The sequence below is a fragment of the Castor canadensis genome, chromosome 15 (assembly GCF_047511655.1).
Source record: "Castor canadensis chromosome 15, mCasCan1.hap1v2, whole genome shotgun sequence".
In the NCBI taxonomy this organism is placed as follows: domain Eukaryota; kingdom Metazoa; phylum Chordata; class Mammalia; order Rodentia; family Castoridae; genus Castor; species Castor canadensis.
In genome coordinates this window covers 29,236,937-29,257,201 of record NC_133400.1, presented here as the reverse complement: position 1 = coordinate 29,257,201, position 20,265 = coordinate 29,236,937, and the positions used below count along the sequence as shown (strand labels likewise).

General features: G+C 42.6%; 1 protein-coding gene and 1 long non-coding RNA gene across 4 annotated transcripts in view; one reads left to right on the top strand and one right to left on the bottom strand.

The window, feature by feature from the left end:
• Nucleotides 1-13,198, bottom strand: part of LOC141417412 (uncharacterized) — a 97,183-nt gene extending 83,985 nt beyond the window's left edge. The window contains exon 1 of the long non-coding RNA XR_012441966.1: nt 12,889-13,198. This is a non-coding gene — a long non-coding RNA (uncharacterized lncRNA). The remainder of the gene's footprint in view (nt 1-12,888) is intronic.
• The window catches only part of Gnao1 (G protein subunit alpha o1), a 153,965-nt gene continuing 146,267 nt past the window's right edge, over nt 12,568-20,265 (top strand). For all 3 annotated transcript variants that reach the window (XM_074055975.1, XM_074055974.1, XM_074055976.1), the window contains exons 1-2: nt 12,568-12,699; nt 12,916-12,958. In XM_074055975.1, the coding sequence (XP_073912076.1) occupies nt 12,582-12,699; nt 12,916-12,958 (161 nt within the window). In that variant the 5' untranslated portion in view covers nt 12,568-12,581. The remainder of the gene's footprint in view (nt 12,700-12,915; nt 12,959-20,265) is intronic.

The following is a 20,265-nucleotide window of genomic DNA, read 5'->3' as shown; positions in this document are numbered from 1 at the left end:
CTCAATAATAGCCAATAAAAAAAAGGATGGCAGAGAGGCTCAAGCGGTAGAGCATGTGCTTAGCAAACATAAGCCACTGAATTCAACCCCTTGTACACAGCATATTGTTGGACTGTCTTCTAAAATTCATTTTGCAAATCTCAACCTTTTACTTGGTACAATTAGTTTATTTATATTTAATGTAACTACTGATAAAGTGCAATTTATGTATGCCCAATTTTAGATTTTTCTTTGTTCTTATTCTCAAATGTGTGTTTTGTTTAGATAGTATTTCTATGCCATCAAATTCATTAATCTCTTCTTCTTTCACATCTAATGTGTTGTTGATCCCATCTAGTGTATTTTTCATCTCAGACATTATGGTCATCTCTATAGCTTTCATTTGGGTCTTTAAAAAACATTTGTTAAGTTAGAATAACTTTTGATGTCTTTGTCTAATGTTTGTGTCAGTTCTGATTTGGTTTTGATAAATTGTTCTCCTCATGACCAGTCAGATTTTCTTGCTTTTTTAACTGCATGGCGATATTTAGATGCCAGAATTGTGAATGTGGCTTTATAGGAGAGGCTAGATATTTTTGTATTTCTTTAAATATTCTTAAGTTTTGTTCCAGGACACAATTAAGTTCCTTGGAAACAGTATGATCACTTTGAATCTTGCTTGTCAGCAGGATTAATATAATATTTAGTTTAAAACCGATTATTCCCTACTACTGAAGCAAAACCCTTCTGAATGCTCTGCTAGTCCATAAATTTTGAGACGGTTTGGTCTGGCTGACAAGGACAGGTATTATTATTGGGTCTTTGTGGAAGCTGTCACTGCTCACTCTAATCCTATTTGATGTTTTTTACCCCCAATCTGTTGTTGTTGTTGTTATTATTATTATTATTATTATTATTTTGGTGATGCTGGGACTTGATCTCAGAGTCTTACAGATGCTTGGCAAGCACTCTACAACTGAGCTACAGATCTAGTCCTATTTTCCCAATCTTAAAGTTTCCTCACTTGCATGTGTCAATTAGCAATCCAAATATTTGGCCTCATGGTATAACAGCCCAAGAATGCTGTAGTTAACACTGTAAGACACTTCCAGCAGATAATTCTGCAGATTTTGAGTTCTCTCTGTGTGTACATCTCTGTCCTCTCCAGTACTTTATCCTGAGAATTGTAGCTTCCTTGGTCTCCTTAGATTCTCAGTTTCAGCTCCTTGACTCAAGGAGTCTGTTTAACTCCACCTGGGTTTCCCCTCCCTGCACAACCTAAAAACTGCCTCAAAGCAGCAAGCTATGACCATCATAGGGTTACCTCTTCTGTTTTCTGTCTCTCAAGAATTATTGTCATTCATAGATAATATCATGAATATTATTATTTCATGTTTTTTGCCATTTTTTTCTGGTTGTATCAAGTGGGAGGATACATAGGAAGTAATTGTTACTCCATTTCTGACCATAAACAAAAATCTTTCCCTGGGCTTCTGAATAACTCCCATGGGCTCCAAATGATTCAGAATTTTTTCTAAGACATTGAAAACACCTTATGACACACTGGATATAATATTGTAGGAGGTCCACAACATGTCCCTTGAAGTATTCAGTCCAAAAATATTTTTGTTTGTTTGTTTTTTCCGGGGGTGGGGGGTGATACTGGGATTTGAACTCAAGACCTTGCACTTGCTAGGCAGGCACTCTCCCACGTGAGCCACGTACCCAGTCTGTCCAAAAATGTTTAACCTAAATCTGAAGACTATTAAATCTGGGCAAGGGTAGACCTCACATAAGCCACCACCTATGACAGAGAACAGTTCTCTTGTACTTGGACTCCTCCTGCCTCCAGAGTTCCAGTTTCCAATTCCCTTCGCTGTATGTCAGCCTTTCTATGACTATATGTTACTCCTATGGTGACAAACATAGGCACATTGACAAGCACAATATTTAAGCATGAATCCAGACCTGAGAATAAGAAGATACTTTCTTCTATTGTCCTAAATGCAGGCCATTGATGGATATATCATTGATTCATGAATTTCTAAGATACTAAAGGCTTACACAAAACAAGAGGTAATATCAGTATTCTAAATTATGGTATATTTATGGTATATATCTAAATTATGGTATACTAACTAGAGTTCAAATAGTTCGATATTAGAACCCCTGTAGTTTCCACAGTCCAATAAGCAGAAAGATAGTATTCTAAAAAGTAACGCTGATTATAATAGTCAGAAATTCCTTGTGGAAAGGGATTTTCTCATGATCTATCAAACTCAGGTTAGAGATGATATGAGCCTGATAAGGATCAAGCCACAAAGACTAGATAAATTTTCTCAAGTAATAGTTTTTCCAAGGTACATAAAAATTGCCGGGGGATACAGGTTCAAATGCAGATTTCTAAGCCCCACTTCAGAGTTTCTGAATAATAATCTCAGAATAACAATCTCAGTGCAGCCCAAGAATCTGCACTTTAATAAACACTCTTGGTGATTTTTATATACACTAAGGTTTAAAAATGATGATAGGCAGTTCCATTGGGACTCAGTAGGGTAGTAAGGTCATTCATTAGGCACCAAAAGGAAACCTAAATACACAGGAAAAGCATGCTGTCAAGGGAGTCTGACACCGAGCAAGGTCCCATCCTTCTAATGTCAATAAGTAGAAGCCCAAACTTGGCGAGATGTGTTAGGAGTCAGGCATTGGCAATAGGCAAAGTACCAAGCAGATTGTACTTGTAGTAAGTACAATACAATACTATTGGCAATAGGCAAAGTACTAAGCAGCTTGTAGTAAGCATCTAGTGACACAGGCTGTGGTTTAAGGAATAACATCTCATTTCCATGAGAATAAAAAGCTCAAGAGAGAACTACAACCCAAAAACAGGGTCAGATGCAGATAGAGAACCTAAAAGAGGCAGATTACTGGAAGAAAGATCAGCACAGAGACTGATTTGATACTCATCTACCAAGCAACTACTTGGATTTTTCATGCTTATGACCTGGGTTAGTCCAAAATCTATGACAACAGTTAGTCTGCCCCAGGAAGCTGCAACCCTGCTAAAAAGACCAGAAGCCCTATTTGACTCAGCTTCTACCCCTTCCTGAATCCTGTTTTAGGTGTAAGTCTCAGGAGGCCTCATGATGATGGTTTTGGTGGTTTTTCTTCAGCAGTTATATTAATGGCAGCTAGAAGTAAAAGAAACTGATTCTTAAATGGAGGAGCTCTCTGAGGGGAACAGAGGGAAGCTAGATTCTGGAGTCTTGCCTCTGAGAAATTCTGAAATATCACATCTTAGGCACTCTAGAGTAGAGAACCCAGGTGTTTTCTATATAATTCTGATTTTCTTTAAAATAGTAGGTTACTTTTTGTAGTGAAAGAAAAAACTTCAATTTTCGTGTACAAACACTAAGCATTTTCCTTTAACCTAACCCAGTATTCTTGTATAAAGCAAAGGTGGTTATTACTGTTACTGTTTTTGTTTATTTTTTTTAAGACAGGAACTCAAAATATAGTGCAGGTTGCCTTCAACTTGTGATCCTTCCAAGTTAACCTTCCATGTGTGTCATCATGCCGAGATTATTATTATTTTTGACGCTAAATTCTCTGACTGGAGTTCCCATGATCTCTTACATAAATAACGTACACATTATACGTAACATATATTCTAGGATTTCTAAAAACCTTACATTCTGACTCAGTATTGGAGAATCATTTATATCCTTGGTTCTTTCCTGCTTAGAGCAATGGAATCTCAGGCTGTAGAAGCATCATGCCGAATTCCTCTATTTCCTCAATGACACCCTTTTATCAAGTAGGCAGGAACAACTAGTAATCACTAAAAGTGAAGAACCAGAACTGTTAGAGCCAATGCCAGGAGAAATCATAAGGAAAGCAGGGCTGAATAGATCTATAGAGGCTGCTGAGTAAAGAGAAACCCCTCATCAAGCTCATATGCCCCCTTACTTTTTTACCACTGGCTGCTCCACTCCTAGATCCATGACTCCTCTGGCTGTCCTTTGCAGCCCCATGAGACTTTCTCACTCATTCTATTTACCCACAAAGAAGTACTCTCAAAATCAACTGGGTGATCAAAATCAAAAAGCCATTATCTGCCTGCTGTGCTGAAAGGGACACAAGGCAATCTGGAGAAAACCTCTTGGGATGGGTTAAAAAAAAATTCCAGCATTTCTAGGACTAGTGTCACTTCTAAGTTGGAATAATCAAAGTCAAGCCACAGTCTTCATAACACTGGCTTGTTATGTTTATAAAGATGTTCTGTTTCTAAAGCAAACACCATTGAGGGATAAAAGATTCATCCTTGATTTAAAGGGAATGACTTTGACAGTAGAACATATATAACCGGATCCAAGGACCAAATAATAGATTTGTAACACTTTCTGGCTTTGCCCTCCAGAGAGGCTCCCACACACTATAACTCTGCCTTGTGTAATTTCCCTTACATTTCTTTCCAGGTTCTCTGTCCACTCAACTCACATTAAGAATTATGGATATAGAATATCCAATTCCTAGATTAAGGAAATTGAAGTCTGGAACTTGAATTGAATCTCCCAAAGTTGGCTGAAAGAAGACAAAGTCTTTTCCTTCTGGTCCTTGTTCTTTTTACTCTGTGCCTTTCATTTTGAAAATTATTTTTGTTTATTATTTGTCCAAGCTTATTGGGACTGAAGCTTACCAATATCTTTTTTTAATAGTTTCATATCATCTACTCTTACTTTTCTGGTTGTCACTTTTATGGGGAGGTGCCATAAAATATGGATAATATTCGGATAAATATGCACTACAAAGATAATTTATTCTATTTAAGGGCTAGGAATAACTTAGAGTAGATACCATAAAAATAATGAATTTCTTGGATCAAGTTCATTTATGATGCTCAATAACATCTGACAAAAGGGGGGGGAAGATTTCTGGGGAAAAAAGCTCACTAAAATATAAATAACATAATTGGTCTCAATGCTATTTAAAAGAATAACTTAGATATAATGTTTGAATCTTAGATCTACAGAAGTCACTGCGTTGGAACTTAGAAAATAAGTGTCTTTATTCTGATTGCACAACTGATGAGCGGGTATTGTAAGGTAAGTCACTTTCACTTCTCTTAGATTAATTCCATTATTCCTGAAAGAGCTGTTATAAGGATCAACTCAAAGTATGAGAGACTGCTATAGTTCAAAGGTCAGAGATGTACCATGATGTCAGGGAAGCATCTGTGTTGTATTCAACAGTATATTCCCAGCATCACAGTGTCTGGCACATGGTAAGCACATTAAAATTAATACACTTGTGAATTAAATAAGTGAAGATAATTGTAGGGAACATATCATTTTATCACTACTTTCTTGCTGGGGAGATGTTTACAGGGGGAATAAAGCCAAGCATATAAACAGAACAGAGTGGGGGAGGCAAAGGAGAAGAAAAAAATGATTGGTGTCTCTCCTTTCCTAGAACAGGAGTAGAGGTGGTAGAAGCAAAAAAGGATGATTAAATTGATCAATCCCCAAATCTGTCATTTCTATTTCACTGCCTCACTGCCCCACTGTCCCATTCATTCATCCCTACCTCTCAATCTCACCTTTGATTTTTTTTTTTTCCTTAAGATTGCCTTGGAGCATCAACCTCTTTAATTTCAGAGTCATCCTTAAGCCTCTACATTCAATGCTTTTATTGAGATCCATATTTGTCCTCTCTTTGGCCATTAAGAATAGTGCTGTTTTTCATTTATATTGGATGCCACTAACCTAAAGTCTTTTTTTCCTCACTATTCCTGTCTAAAGTCCACAGTGATTGGAGGAAAGTCAGTGGACTTCAGGGACAGCTGAAGAGGAAAATCAGTGCATTTCTTTTCTTTTACTTCAAGTTCTAAATAATGCCAGCTAAAAATCCTTTGGGATAGGTATCTGCTTGAAAATGTCTCTCTCTGAATTGTCCTTTTTCAGAAAGTTTTACAGATGTGCTCCATCACACACATTGGAATTTTATAAAAATGTTTTTCTCTGCCATAGAAGTCAGGGTTTTAAAGGGCTTTGGAGAATAGATAACATGCCTAAATGTCAACTGATGAGCCAGGTTACCCCACTGGAATGCCAAGTTCTTAGGACTTGGCAGACTTTGGGAACACCCCAAGCCACATGTGTGTTGGAGTTTGCAGTGGGTCACAAAATTAAATCAGTCTAGCGTGGCCAAACTCTAAACCCATTTCTAAGGTTAAACTAATTAATAACCACTCCTCCCAGCCACATTTGTTACAGACAATTCGAAGTGGTCTTAACTGGATTCAGATAAAGTTCCCCTACTTTTTGTTTTCACAAATACAACTGACAGGAACAAACAAAAATAGTCCTATCCACAAAAAGCAATGCGGTAATAAGTCTTTGGACCTTGAAACTTACAGAAGACTAATGAGATAATGTCTAAAATGTGTTTGAATTGCAAATGTGAAAAGGCTCTATGGAGATAGGAAATATGATAATGCATGAAACCTTTGTGTTCTGCAATCTCCTGTCTCCTGGGGGGCATAATAAGTATCAAATAAATTCTTTACAACTCTATGGATGCTAATCTCTGTCAGCTCCAGCCCAGATAGGTAGAAAAATGATCGCTGTTATTCCCATTATAACAAATCTTAGCTTCTGATGAAAGATTTCCCAAGAAAATTCCATCATAAAACAATGACTATAGCCACTGGCTCGAACCTGTAATCATAACTATTCCAGAGGCAGAGATCAGGAGGATCATGGTTTGAGAGCAGCAGGGCAAACAATTTGCAAGACTGTATCTTGAAAGAACCCATCACAAAAAAGGGCTTGTGGAATGGCTCAAGTGGTAGAGCACCTGCCTAACAAGCAGGAGGCCTTGAGTTCAAACCCCATTACTGTCAGAAAAATAAACAAATAAGTAAAAGGACTGTTAGGTAATACCTAACAGTTAGAAAGCAAGCTTCTAACTTCAAGTTCAGCTCTGGGCCATTGTGAAACCACTGGCCCCCTCCAACTTTCCACTCTATTCAAGCTAAAAGCATCACTGTGGGATTTCCTTGATAACTGAAATTTACAAAAATTGCAAAGCACACCTTTTTTGGGGTTCCTAAGCCATCAAAATACACTCAAAAAATAATGTTGTCAATGATCACCACACAATAGACTTCTATAACTTAAGAGCTCAATTCAATTACCTACAAACCTTAATCTGTTCCATCATGCAGGTCCTTTCATTTAAAAGTACACAAACTCTTAGATTTGCTGATTCAGAAACTCTTTTGAGTTGGATTAGGAATCTTCATTATTAAAAAAGCATCTCAGGTTTAAGAATCACACTCTGATAGATCTGAGAGATAAACGTAAAAAAATCAGGAGAGTGTTGAATAGAGGGTTTCTCTTTTAAGGACATTTTTAAAAAGCACAAGAAAAACAAAAACAAAAATTGATCAGTACCTTCCCTCACCAATCCCATATATTTATCAGAATATAAGAAGCCATTTTTTAGCCTAACTCAGACCGGATACTCTTCTAAATTATATTCACCACTAAGTTGGATTGTAAATTATCAATTTTATAATAGAATAGTGCAGAAACCCAAACTCTCTAGTCATCTACCATTCTCCCTCAAATGCCTAATTCATATGACACTTAGTTTCACACATTTTAGCCTATTTTCTTTCCTTGATAGTAGTATTCATAGAGAATAGAAATTTGTATACTTCTTCCTTTGACAGAAATTAAAAAACCTTAGTAAACATAAAGAAAAGTTGAATTCAGAAACATGTGAGGTAGCTGGGCTATAAGAAAGTAAGCTCCTAGCAGAATTAGGGGGCACATAGAAATTTTGAATAAGGCCAACACTTTGTGTACAGAAAAAAATCACCTGGGGCTTGACCATCAATGCAATTGCAGAAGATTCTGTCTTAGTAGAAATAAGATGGATAACTGAATTTTTAACAAACACTGCAGCTGATTCTAACATGAATGGTTTTGAGAATACATTCTAGGGGTTACAAGATTTCAAGACTCCAACCAAGCTTTTACCTAACCTCCCTTCATGTCTAAATGAATATATTAAGCAGTGTAGACTATCCATACTGTACATGCATACTTAATTAAGTGATTAAATAAAAGGGAACAAAGATAAAAATTCCATTTGCCTAATAAGCATCTACACTGGTTAAGTCAGAGCTGAGGAACCTTACTTATATCATGAATTACTATCCTCTCAAAGTGGGATCCTCATGTAGTAAAAGAGCAACTTATTATATACTTTGCTGTTATTCCTTTTAGGAATTATATAAAATATTCCAATTACCTACTTTTAAAATTAAAAATATGCTCAACAGCATATGTGTGTGTGTGTGTGTGTGTGTGTGTGTGTGTGTGTGTGTGTGTAGAGATGGATACAATTGACAGAGGGTGGGGTAAGAGTTATTTTCTTGTTAGCAGCAATACTCAGAAAAACATAATTCTGAAGATCATATAAAATAAAATGGAATCTATTCTTACACTAAGCTCCTTGCTCCTAATGTTAGAATCAATATTTCCTCATCCCCACAGGATTGTAACCCAATTGAACATGTATGGTGTTATCTAATTACTAATACAGACAATTGATATACTTATCCTCACTTTCTTTGGGAGAACCAAAGAAACCTAAGCTTTCTGACTCTGGGAAGAATGCTTTATATATGTATATGACACGCTATTTCCAGTATTCTACAACCTGTAAAAGGTGCACTGGCTTATTATTTAATAGCCCTATGACACTGAACAAGTTATTCAAGTCCCTGAGCTAAGGTCAGCTTCCTCAACTGCAAAATGGGTACCAAGGTGGATCTTACTAAAACCAAAACTTCCGAGGTCAAGAAATGTCTGAAATGAAAGTTTTTTTTGAACCATTACAGATACTACCCAGAAAAAGAAATGGCCAGGTCCTGGGACAAGGTCCCACAACTATCGGCAGTTGAAAACATTTAGTAGATCTAAAAAGTCAGAGTACTTAATAATGAAAACATGGAGAAGGACAGCACAAGTTACTTATATTGAACCTACATTGGCTATTGATAGGAGAGGTGGATTACTAGAAGCTTTGTGTTAGGAGGACAATCTACAAGGAGATGCAAAGGGTGCCTCTGGATTAGTTGGGGCTGCCAGGAGGATGAAGTGGTACCTAGGAGTTCAGAACAGATTTGAGTGAAGGTTTTGACATACATTCAAGAATGGAAAAATGATCTTTTGTCCTTTGGGGCCTCTAGCTTGTTACTGATGAATCTCCCATCTCTCTTTCCTTCCATCTCCTGGCCTTTTGTAATCAAATGTAGGATATCTCAGAAATGTTCTCTTATCAATCTGTATTCATGGTCTAGGCTGTTTCCACTCAGCCATGATGCTTCCCACACCATAGTGCCTAACTGAGCTTTATGTGGGAGGATCACATGAGATAATTTTTGTAAAAGTGCTCCGTAAGCTGTAAAGCACTATACAGATGAAGCGGATTATTATTAGTCTTTTATGAAACCCAGCCATAAAGATGCAAAGTGACCCAGAAAAAGAAAACAGGATAGGCAAACCTGAAATACAACATCTACACCTCCAACTGGACCCCTACATCCATGGTAGGTAGATGCTTAGCAAGTACTGACTGGGTAAAGAAAAACACAAAACAGGTTTGTGCCTTACCATACTAGGTCTGATACCAAGAAGGAAGAAATATACCTAAAATCAAGGATAGATTCATCCAATCAGACACACCAGAATGCCCCCAAGAGCCTAAGGTCTGACTTTAAAAATCACTTGATATGATAGAGCACTAAAATGCAAAATGTGACCTGCCATCTGCAAGGAAATGGTTCTATCCTTACCTCTCTCTGTCTTTCAAATGCAGTCTTGTAGAAATAGCAGAACCTGGGTGAGGCTGCTGATTTTTTTCCCTGCATCTGGTAGATGGTTGATCTACATAATTGTCCTAGCAACCTCTAGAGGAAATAACAAATTTTATAGAATGTTGGGTACCTAAGCTCTCTGTTTTGGATCTGGAAGGCTGGTTTTTAGTGATACTGTGAGTTTAAGCCAAATCAGATTCATCTCCTAATACCACCTGCAAAACCCAAATAGGAAAGAAGAATTGGGGGAGGGGGAGCAGTTATTTACTCTGTAAAACAATTGTCAAAAGGATTCCTTTCCCAGTTTCCTAGAATAGGTAGAATATGATTCAAATTTAAATATTCCAGTTACATTACATACAACTTTTGACATAGGCAGCTATTTGTAGAATGAGGCAAACCCAGATTGGGAAACACAAAATTAAAGAAATTCAGGGGAAAAATGTTTTCTTCTGGGTGGGCCTTAATTGCCTTCTTTTTCTCCATTGCAAATGTATTTTTATGCTGGGTAACATTTCCAAAACAGGAGTGGGTTTTTTTTTTCCCTATTGTTGAAATGAAACAAACAAGTTTGCTTTCATAGCCACAGAAATGCCCAAGTGTTAGAAAAAATGTTTTCCACTGGCTGCTTGCCTGTCTTATTCCCAGGCAGCCCTGTCTTATTGACCCCATTCTCTAGGAGGGATCCCGGGGCTGTCTGGTGGAACTGACTGTAAACCTGTTTTGTGCGGTAAGAATTATTTTCTTCAAAATCTCGGAGACCACCCAGAACATGCCCCATCTCTGGCAACTGTCTATTGGTTTCCTCGGTATTTGATTAGCTGTACATTGAGTAACTGACCCGGATTTCTGGGTCTTTATTTGGGAAGAGGTGGGGGGAGTTTTAAGATGAAGGGAGGAAGAAACATTTTCTTCTCATCAAAAATCTATGCAGAATTCATCTTACATGTTTGTGTTTGGAAGGAGCAGTACAGGAGAATTCAGGGCAAAGACCTGAACCAAGCTAGACCATCCAACATTTGCAAGGCATTTAAACTATGTTCAGGGAATAAGCATTTGCTACAAGCCTCCATGAAAGCCTCTCTGGGGTGGCAACCATTTCCTGCCCTGACTGCTGTGGTCATAATCTCTACGCAAGGTCCACGAGGGCCCAGGGAGCTGAAGCTCCTTAAGAACAGGCTGTGGTTTTATCTCAGCCTGCTACGTACGTTCCCTCCTCAACAATCCCGTCTCTCACATACTAGATGCTCAATAAAGGCGGACCCAGGAAGCAAAAAACTCGAATCTGACCCCGGGCTCCAGAGGCGAATTATGGGATGTGCAGGTTTATTCCAACCCACTACCTCCTTCCGTTTGCTAGGATAACCTGGCTTCAGCTGCTGCGGCCCCAGCAGTTGGAGAACAACCAAGAAGGGGAACTGCTGGAGACAAGAAGCAGAGCCAGCGGGACAGGAAAAGAGGCCGCGCAGAGTGCGAGCTGGGGACCACCTGACAGCGGCGCGGTCAGCACAGCTCCCGGCTCCCATTGACAAGAAGGCCCGTGCGGGCGGGGCGGGGCGGGGCGGGGCGGGGCGGGGTGGGTGGGGTGGGGTGGGGCGCCGCGGCGCGCTCCTGGCCCCAGGCCCCGCCCTCGCCAACCCAGCACGCGCCATACGCAGCAGAGCCGCGGGCCGGGAAGGCGCGGGGAGTGGGAGGGGACGCCCGGAGCGCGCGTGCGCGCCTTCGCCAGCTGACGCGGAGCCCGGTGCGCGCGCCGCCCCCGCTAGAGCCGTCCCGGGGGCCCTGCGCGCGGCCCTGCTGACGTCAGCCGGCGGCTCGCGGAGCCCGTGCGCAGAGCTTCTGGCGCATTCGCGCGCTGCGCTCGCCCCCTCCCCTGCCGGGCTCCGGCGCGCGCGCGTTCTCTCGCTCGCTCTCCCTTCATTTTTTTTCCCCTCCCTCCCTGCCTCTCTCTCCTGTCTCTCTTCCTCTCTCTCCCTCGAGCTCCCCGCTGGCCGCGACTCCCTCGCGCTCTCCCTCTCTCCAGTAGGCTCCATAGAGCGATGCGAGCTCTGGGTGAGAGCGACGCCGCCTCCCGCTAGAGACCTGCCCCCCGGCCCGGCCCCCTGCCCAGCCCTGCCCAGCGCGCGGGGGTCGACGAAGGCGCCGCGGACGCACCGACGGCCAAGGACCGGCGATGCACATGCACTAGCAGCACCCCCTAACTCACTCCCTCCACACCCCGCGCCGCCGCCGCCGCCGCCTCCACCGCCTCCTCCTCCGCCGCCTCCTCCTCCGCCTCCGGCAGCCGCGGCAGAAGGACCCACCCTGCCCCCCACCCCACCCTCCGCCGGCTCCGGCTGCGGATCTAGCCTCGACTCCTATTTTATTTATTTTGGGTCGCGCACAAGCCTCAGTGCCCGTAGCCCGCGCCTCCTTAGCCCGCGGGCGCTTCGTCCCTCTGCTCCGGAGCCCTATATCCAGGCCACTCTCGCCTTGACACCCCCAGACCCCCTCCAGCTGCCGCGAGTCTCCGCTGCTGGAATCTTGTTAGCGGCTGTCTTTTTGGGGGGTTCTGGTCTTTCGACATTTTTGTTTCCAGCCAAGGAGAGGATATCGTGATTTTTTTCTCCCTTTGAGCCTAGGCTCTGCTCTCTGGGGGGGGTGGGGGGCGCGCCGAGTCGGGGAGCCGTGCCAGCCGAGTCGTGCGGGCTGTGGCAGGGAAGGGGCCACCATGGGATGTACTCTCAGCGCTGAGGAGAGAGCCGCCCTCGAGCGAAGCAAGGCGATTGAGAAAAACCTCAAAGAAGATGGCATCAGCGCCGCCAAAGACGTGAAATTACTCCTGCTGGGTAAGGACCGCGGCGGCCACCCCTACCCCAAACCCCGGCCACAACGCATCCCCTCCCCCGGCCAGCTCCCCCACCCCACTTGCCTCCCCGGGAGACTTGGCCCCCGAGTTGGCACCACCATGTGCCCAGGATCGCCACCCCCTCGCATGCCTTAGCGACCCCCCCCCCTTCCCCTAAGCTGACACTCACTGGTTTTCCCTGTCTGTGTCCCAACAGGGGCTGGAGAATCAGGAAAAAGCACCATTGTGAAGCAGATGAAGTAAGTCCTTGTGGCATTAGGATTTGTACTTTTATTAAGAATAATTTTTAGAATCGTTTTTAGCACAGTGCTCACTCCACATTGCTCTTCAGGCCTGGTTTTTCGCGCACACACACACACACACACACCTGGTTTTGACTCCCCTCCCCCACTTCCTACGTTGGTTCTGGGTTCTCCACCCCTACCCCTTGGGTGGATGTTTTTTTGGGAAGGGAAGGGGAGCACCTGTAGTTGTATGAATGACATTGTCCGCCATATTGATCAGAACATCACACTATTGGCAGATTATGATCAGTACTCTTGCTGGTGGAGTATTTCGTGTTTCTCTGCTTCCATTTCTGTCTCCGTCTCATTCTGTCTCTCCTCCCCGTAATCCCACTTCCCCCTGCTCTTCTTCTGGGGCAGTGATTTTGAACTTGGCTAAAACATAAAGGGGATCCAGCCCCAGACTGGGGTGGAGGGTCAAGTGTTTGCTTTTCCTGAATTTGGTGTTAAATTGGAGGCTGTGGTTTTTAACCCCTCCCATCTTGCCCCGCCCCCCCAAAGGGCTAAAGTTAGGGGAGGGGTCGTGTGCAGGGTAAGGGGTGGGTTTCCAAGCGCATGTGACAGGCATAGCTGTATCCCAGATAGAGACGGGAAGGGGAAACTCGGCTGTGGGGCCGAATGTCCGTCCCGATTGCCCTGGGTCCTTTTCCTCCCCCACCCTCCCAGAATTTGCTTTCCTGACAGGCAGTTTTCCTTCACTCTGTGGCTTTTATCAGTGTATTTATTTACACTCTGCATAAACCGTGTTTCATGTAATCTACCCACAATGCGGATTTCAGGCCTCACTTGCCGCCGCCCCCTTCTGACTTAGATATCAGTTTCCCCTTCTAATTAACTGGGGGTGGATTTGAGTGATGGCTGAAAATTAAAACAAAATGGGATATTCCTTCCCTTCCACGCTTTCCCAATAAGGAGCCTCGCCCCTGCTTCCCACTCGCAGGTTCGCTTCTTCCCCATCTACTCGGCAGCTCCTGGTGAGCCCACAGGCAGATTTGCTTGGGGAGGGGGTGGCCGGCAGGGAAGCAGTGAGCGCCCTCGGGGCCACCTGGCCCTGCTGCTTCCGTTGGCCTGTCAGTTCAGGACAGGAGAAGGAGTTCGTTAAGACCGTTTAGCAAGGATTCCACATCGCTTTGCTGTGACACCTTTGTGCACACACAGTTCCTAATTAGAGGTTGCTGTGCAGTAAACAAAAATGATTATTTTTCAACTTGACAGAATAGCCGAAGTAATTGCATACCGTAGGAAAACAATGGAAAATAAAAACCCCTTTTGTGGGAAGGTGGGTGGGAGACAAGCGTACTTGCAGTTTCAGAACCAAGAAGCAAAAAAATCGTGTATGTGTAACAGGCATGACAAGCGGGTTCCAGGAGGCGCCATGATGGTAGGGAGTAGCGACTCGGAGACAATTTCTCCCATCTGCTTGACATGTTCTTGTTTTTGTTCGAGAGCTCCCTGGGGCTTTCTTCGCAGAGGCCCCCTCGGCTTGCCGCACCCTTCTGAGCCACGGGTAATTTGGCCTGGGGTTTCTCTGGAGGTTGTGCAACCCAAGTGGATCGGGAGGTGGGGCCTGGGGAATGGGTCTTTGCAACAAGGTGCATGTTGCATCTGCCTGGAGCCCTTGCGGGTCGAGAAATGCAACCCGCGCTACCCCTTTCTCTCTAGAGAGGACGTTTCAAAAACTTCACTAGTCTGTAATCTGCAGTGGCAGGCCGGGAGTCGTGTAGAAGCCCTAGCCACCCGAGCTGGGTGAGGTTTCAGGCGTTGCAAGTGGTGGACAGCGCCCAGCCGAGGCCGGAAAAGTCGATGGGGCTCAGCTCGGCAGTACTCGGCTCAGCTCGGTTCGGTCTGGGCGCGGGGCTCGGAGGGACTCGGCAGTGTTCGGAGCCGAGTCGGGGCCCCCGCGGAGAGAGCCCGATCCACTTCGGAAGGGGCCGAAGATATTCGGAAACGCGGGGAGGGGAGGGCAGAGGAGGAGAAGATAGGAGAGGAAGGGCTGCAGTCTGCATCTGCAAAGCAACTGGTTACCTGCTTTTCCTGAACATGCCCCATAAATTAGGTTGATTTAATAAGAAGTTTAAAAATACGCACACTGAGTCCCCCAAAGAGTTCTTGCCTTTTTTATTCAAAGAGAGCTGTGCTCTTTGAGGAGAGATAGGTGTGCCACTTTAGAATGAAAATTCCTAATTAAGTTCTGGGGCAGGACATCTTAAATGAAGGCTGTACACAAACTTTTCAGGGAAAATTTTGTCTTGTATTTGGTTACACTGAGGAGGGGTATGAGATGTTTGATGTTTGGGATCACACTTAAATCAGAAATCAGAGTATTCTCTTTTTCTGTGCTTCCCTCTTTTCTCACCCCCATAGGACACCTTTTTGGAGAAAAATGTCAGGCAAAACTATTCTGTTGTTAAAACAATTGTTTGTCTTTTTAAAAACACAATACACCGACTCTTCAGGAAATAGGGTAGTTTTGCTCAAAAGGTCAGTCAGAACTGTGTCTGGCCCATGTAAATTTTGCCACAAGAGACCCTGGCATCCTGTACTCCTGCATTCATGAATGGCAGCTTTCCCATCAGTCCTTCACTTGGCTTGAAATAAGTCAGATCAGGGCCTTGTGCCAAGCTGGATGCAGTACTTGTTTTATTAACCACAAAATGTGGGATTGGTGTAACTGTATCATAGTGACAAATTCTTTCACGTTCTCATTTGCAGAGATGGTTTTTGAGATCACCACTTGACTGAGAGTCACTTTGAGTCAGGGGAATTGGCCTTTCTGGGTGGGCCCAGGCCCGAAAGTCTGAGTGACATTTACAGAAAGCAGTTTCCTACTTTCCTGTGCCATGCAATTAATGGCCAACTTATCATGCCATATGTATCAGTTAATTCTGATGCTGTGTTATTTGACCTGGACAGATGAAATTATGTGGATAGAGAGTCCTCTGTGGGTGACACTCTACAAGAAATTGATGATTTCCTAATGGAAATTGGAGTTTAGTAGTGCAACCCATTGGGTTGAGGAGTAATACTGATATTCAGACATTGCTGAACCCCTTTTATTCAGCATTTCCAGAAAAGCAAAGAACCATTGCACTCAGCCTATATTCTCATCCGTGTTCTAGTGTGCTGATTAGAAGGGATAGGCTTCCATATATTTCTATAGTAACCTAAGTTGAATGATAAAGGACTGGCTGGCAGATGCTGCTTGGAACAAGGTGTTAACACCCTCATCAGCCTAGGAATATTGCTGAGAGACTGACCTTTCAAATTTTTCTTCTCCATGTGTGTCCTAAGGGGAAACTTGCATCTGCTTCAGAAACACTGCAGATTACATTGTTATTTTTAGGAGCCTAGTTCTCAACACTTTTTTTTCATTAAAAATTTCATTTGAGGACTGGAGGCATGGCTTAAGTTGTAGAGTACCTGCCAGCAAGCACAAAGCCTTGAGTTCAAACTCTAGTCACCACCACAAAAAAAAAAAAAAAAGAAAGAAAAATTGAATGTAGCTTTCTAGGGTTTTTTCTTGTGTATGTGGTTGTGAATTAGTGTTTGGGAACTCTTGTGTCTGACCATCCAAAACATTTTGTAACAGAAAAATAAACAGTGATAATTGAGATAGCACAAATATAACTTTACACGTACTATGAGTAATCAGTGACTCTTTTTCATGGCATTTTAAATAAATTTGCTTGTTTTAGGGGTTTGTGAACTCACCTATGTTACAGCCTTATCATTTTGCATATACTCAGTGAGACTCTTAGTTATTCAGACTAATAAAAGTTTTTAAAGGAATGTGAATTTTATTGAAATACCAAACCCTTGCAAAGAAACCTCCTAGAATTATGTTTTATGAGATACAGAATTGATACAATATCACTTGAAGTGACTTCCCAATTCAGAACAAATAATGACAACTGCTTGGACCATGTATCTGATGAAAATGTAAAATGAATTATGGTGTTGCTCTGGGCACTTCTGTTTGCCTTCACTGGGGTGCCGAGTTGGCTGGGATGCTGAATTCAAGCTATTCGCCTCTGGAGCATTAAATAGATTCTTACAAAAATAGAGTTCAAAGGTGGCAGTGAAGCACAGCTTGCTAACTAGTAGGTTTCACCTAAATGGACACAGTAAAATGGAGCATTTTGGGCATGCATTCATTCCCAAGGTACCTGCTCAGTGCCATTTTAAAACATTAAATCTGCCTGCTGATGTCATTGCTCACGCATATATTCCAGCCCTTACAATGGGATAATGATTACCAGCCTGTCAGGGAAGCTGGTAGTCTTAAAAGGTTACCTGCTGCCAAAAAGCTGGAGGCTTCCTCTTCCCAGCTGATCCTGACTTTGTAATTAGGGTATCACCCCTTTGGTTTGGGCTTAGGTTCAGGGCAAGCATATATTCTTTCGGTTCAACACCTACTAAGTGGCAGGCATTCATGGAGGTGAAGGCAACTTGCAGCCATCTCAGAGGACGTTTATTTCCCACAAAGGTCTTGAGTTAAGTATCCTTCCACTGATAGCTACTCTTCTAGGTTTGCGGACTTGGTATTTCTGCAGTCACCTTATTGACTGCTTTGCCTCCTTCCCCTGCTCTTGTCTCCATGTTTATTCTAATGGATGCACCTTGCCTTCTGGAGAGAGCATGAGCATGAACAGAATGTCAGAGCAAGTGACAGATGAGATCTCCTTTGGTGATGGATGGTGTTCTTTCCCTCCTTCCTGTTCACTGAGCTGTAAATACCAGCAGACTTTCCTGCCAGAGGAGTAGCAAACAATCTACCTGATCTCCTTATAAAGTGCCTGTGGAGTTCTTGAACCTCAGTTACCCATTGGATTCTGAAATGAAACCTGTATGCCTGTGGAAAGGTTTATTGCCAAGTAGATTCAGTGAATGAAACTTCGTGTGGATTGACATGGCTGAAGGACAGGAGTCTGTATCTGGGGAGGGGGGTGAGATTTCTAATGCCCAGCCTTGGAGTGCTATCATGTCTTTCAGCATATGGAACTCCAGATTATACTGTGTTTCTTAAGATGCCATATCTGCTAAAATTAGGACAGGATCACTGTGCTTTTCAGCTGCTCACAATACTCTCCAGTCAACACTGGAGATTTTGTATGAATAGAATAAGGTCCTACTTTTGACATGTGCTCAGCCCATCTGAATGGAGGGACTCAATTCTGTCTCCCAGGGTATGTTCTTTCCCATTTCATAAGAAATCAAACAGACCATTATCACAAGAGCCTATCTTCATCTGAAAAACAACAGATAAGCTAATGCTGGGGATTATTCCAAGCTGAAAAAACATTTTGAGAAGTGTTGCTCCCAAAACTGACACTAGCGAAAGAACAACTTTTCATTTTAAAAAAAGAGAAAAAAATGTGCATGTATGTGTGCACACATACTACATGGATTTGAAAGCAGCAAGTGCCATGAGAGCACACTTCACATCCCATTTATCCACTGCATCATCATAAGAAGCCTAAAAGTTCTCAGATGAACTCCATTCCAGGAATTTGCGCAAATTTATATCCCACTCTTTTTATTCCGTCCCTCATTCACATCACACACTGATAGAAGGCAAACAAACTGTCCAAAAATAAGTAATTAGCAGGGGGAAGGGAGAGGAGAGTGAGCAGTGGTTTGCTGACTGGTCTTTATCTTCTTCTTATTTAGAGAAGTATGTGTCTCTTGGGATGGAGAGATGGTTAAGAACATTATTCTACAACCATGCTGCCTGTCTTCAAATTTTGACTATATCACTAACTAGATGTGTGACTGTAGGCAAGGTACATAGCTTTTGGTCCCTCCCTTTTCTTGTCTGTGAAATGGGGCTGGTAAAAAGGTTAATTGCCTAATAAGGTTATTGTGGGAACAAAATGTACATGTGAAATGCACTTACAACAGTGTCAGCAACACGGAAATTGTTATGCAAATGTTAGCTCTAGTTTTTAATTCCTTTGATTGATAGGTGGGTGTTCCCTTTCCATATGGAGTTCTTTTGTCCAATATGTGGGACTTCACCATCCTGAGAGCCAGAAGGGGCGGCACCATAGTTCATGCTCATGGCTTCTTCCTCTTGCCTGCTCTGCAGCACCAGTTATATAACAAACTATGTTGTCATAGCTGATGTGACATTTTTTGATGGTGCAGCTGCTTCAGCACAAGAGGCTGAAGTGATATTACAAAGAGTAAGGAAGAGCACTAAACCAGGAGTCCAGACCAGCAGCTCGACCTCTGCCTCTCAGAAAGCGCAATTTCTTGAAAGAGTTAGACTCTGGATAACCAAACTCCTTTTTCATTCTAAATGGTCTGTGAAACTGGGAATTCCTTCATTTTCAGGATCTTGAGGTTCAATTATGTATCAACTATGGTTCTGTTCTGTGGTGATATGAGGGACTCTTGAAAGTTCTTTTAAGGCTTAGATAATTGCAGAATACCAACCTCATCCACAACACTTTGTCAGCCAAGAAAGACTTTTTTTTTTTCTTTGTGGTACTGGGGTTTGAGCTCAGGGCCTTGTTCTTGGTAGGTGCTGTACCATTTGAGCCATATCTCCAACCTTGAGAAGCATTTTGATTAGCATTTTGCTAATCAAGCTTTTCATGCAGATACAGTTCTCAAACCAAAGGCAGACCTGAAAGTGTCTTGTTAGTAAGAATCAGGATGTTACTGGGCAGAGAGAGCCAGTGACGTGTGTGAGAGAGAAGTGGTTTGTCTGTGGCTTCTAAGCTGCTCAAAGTGGAGTCAGCCCTCCCTTCTACCAAGGAAGGCTTTGTGCAATGGAATTTGCCTGGGTTTGAAGCCTAAGATCTGGATTGATATGAGAAGGATCAGGAGACTATCTAGTCATTTAGACGCACCCTCTGGTTTGATTTTGAGCAGATCATTTAGCTCCTTTGGACCTCAGTTTGTTTCTCTCTTCACTGGGATATGGTTTTCATCATAGAATTTCTCCAGCCTCTATTGGATTTCCAATTTTAAGGTAACAGTAAATGTAAAGAGAAACCTAGAGGCCTGAAATGCAATGGGTAATAGTGGGAGTATTTACCACCCACAACTTTTATCTGCTGAGCCATCTTTAGTTCTAATTTTCTTTACAGAGAAGAGAAAAAACATTGTACTTTTCATAGCACCAAACAATTATGGTAAAATAAATTCCTGCAAGGCTAATGGTCAGTGCCCTGAATTTGTCCCTCTTCTCCCTTGGTTTGTCAATCATCCAAGAAGCAAGTAGAATGGAGAAAAGATAAAAGGAGTATAATATA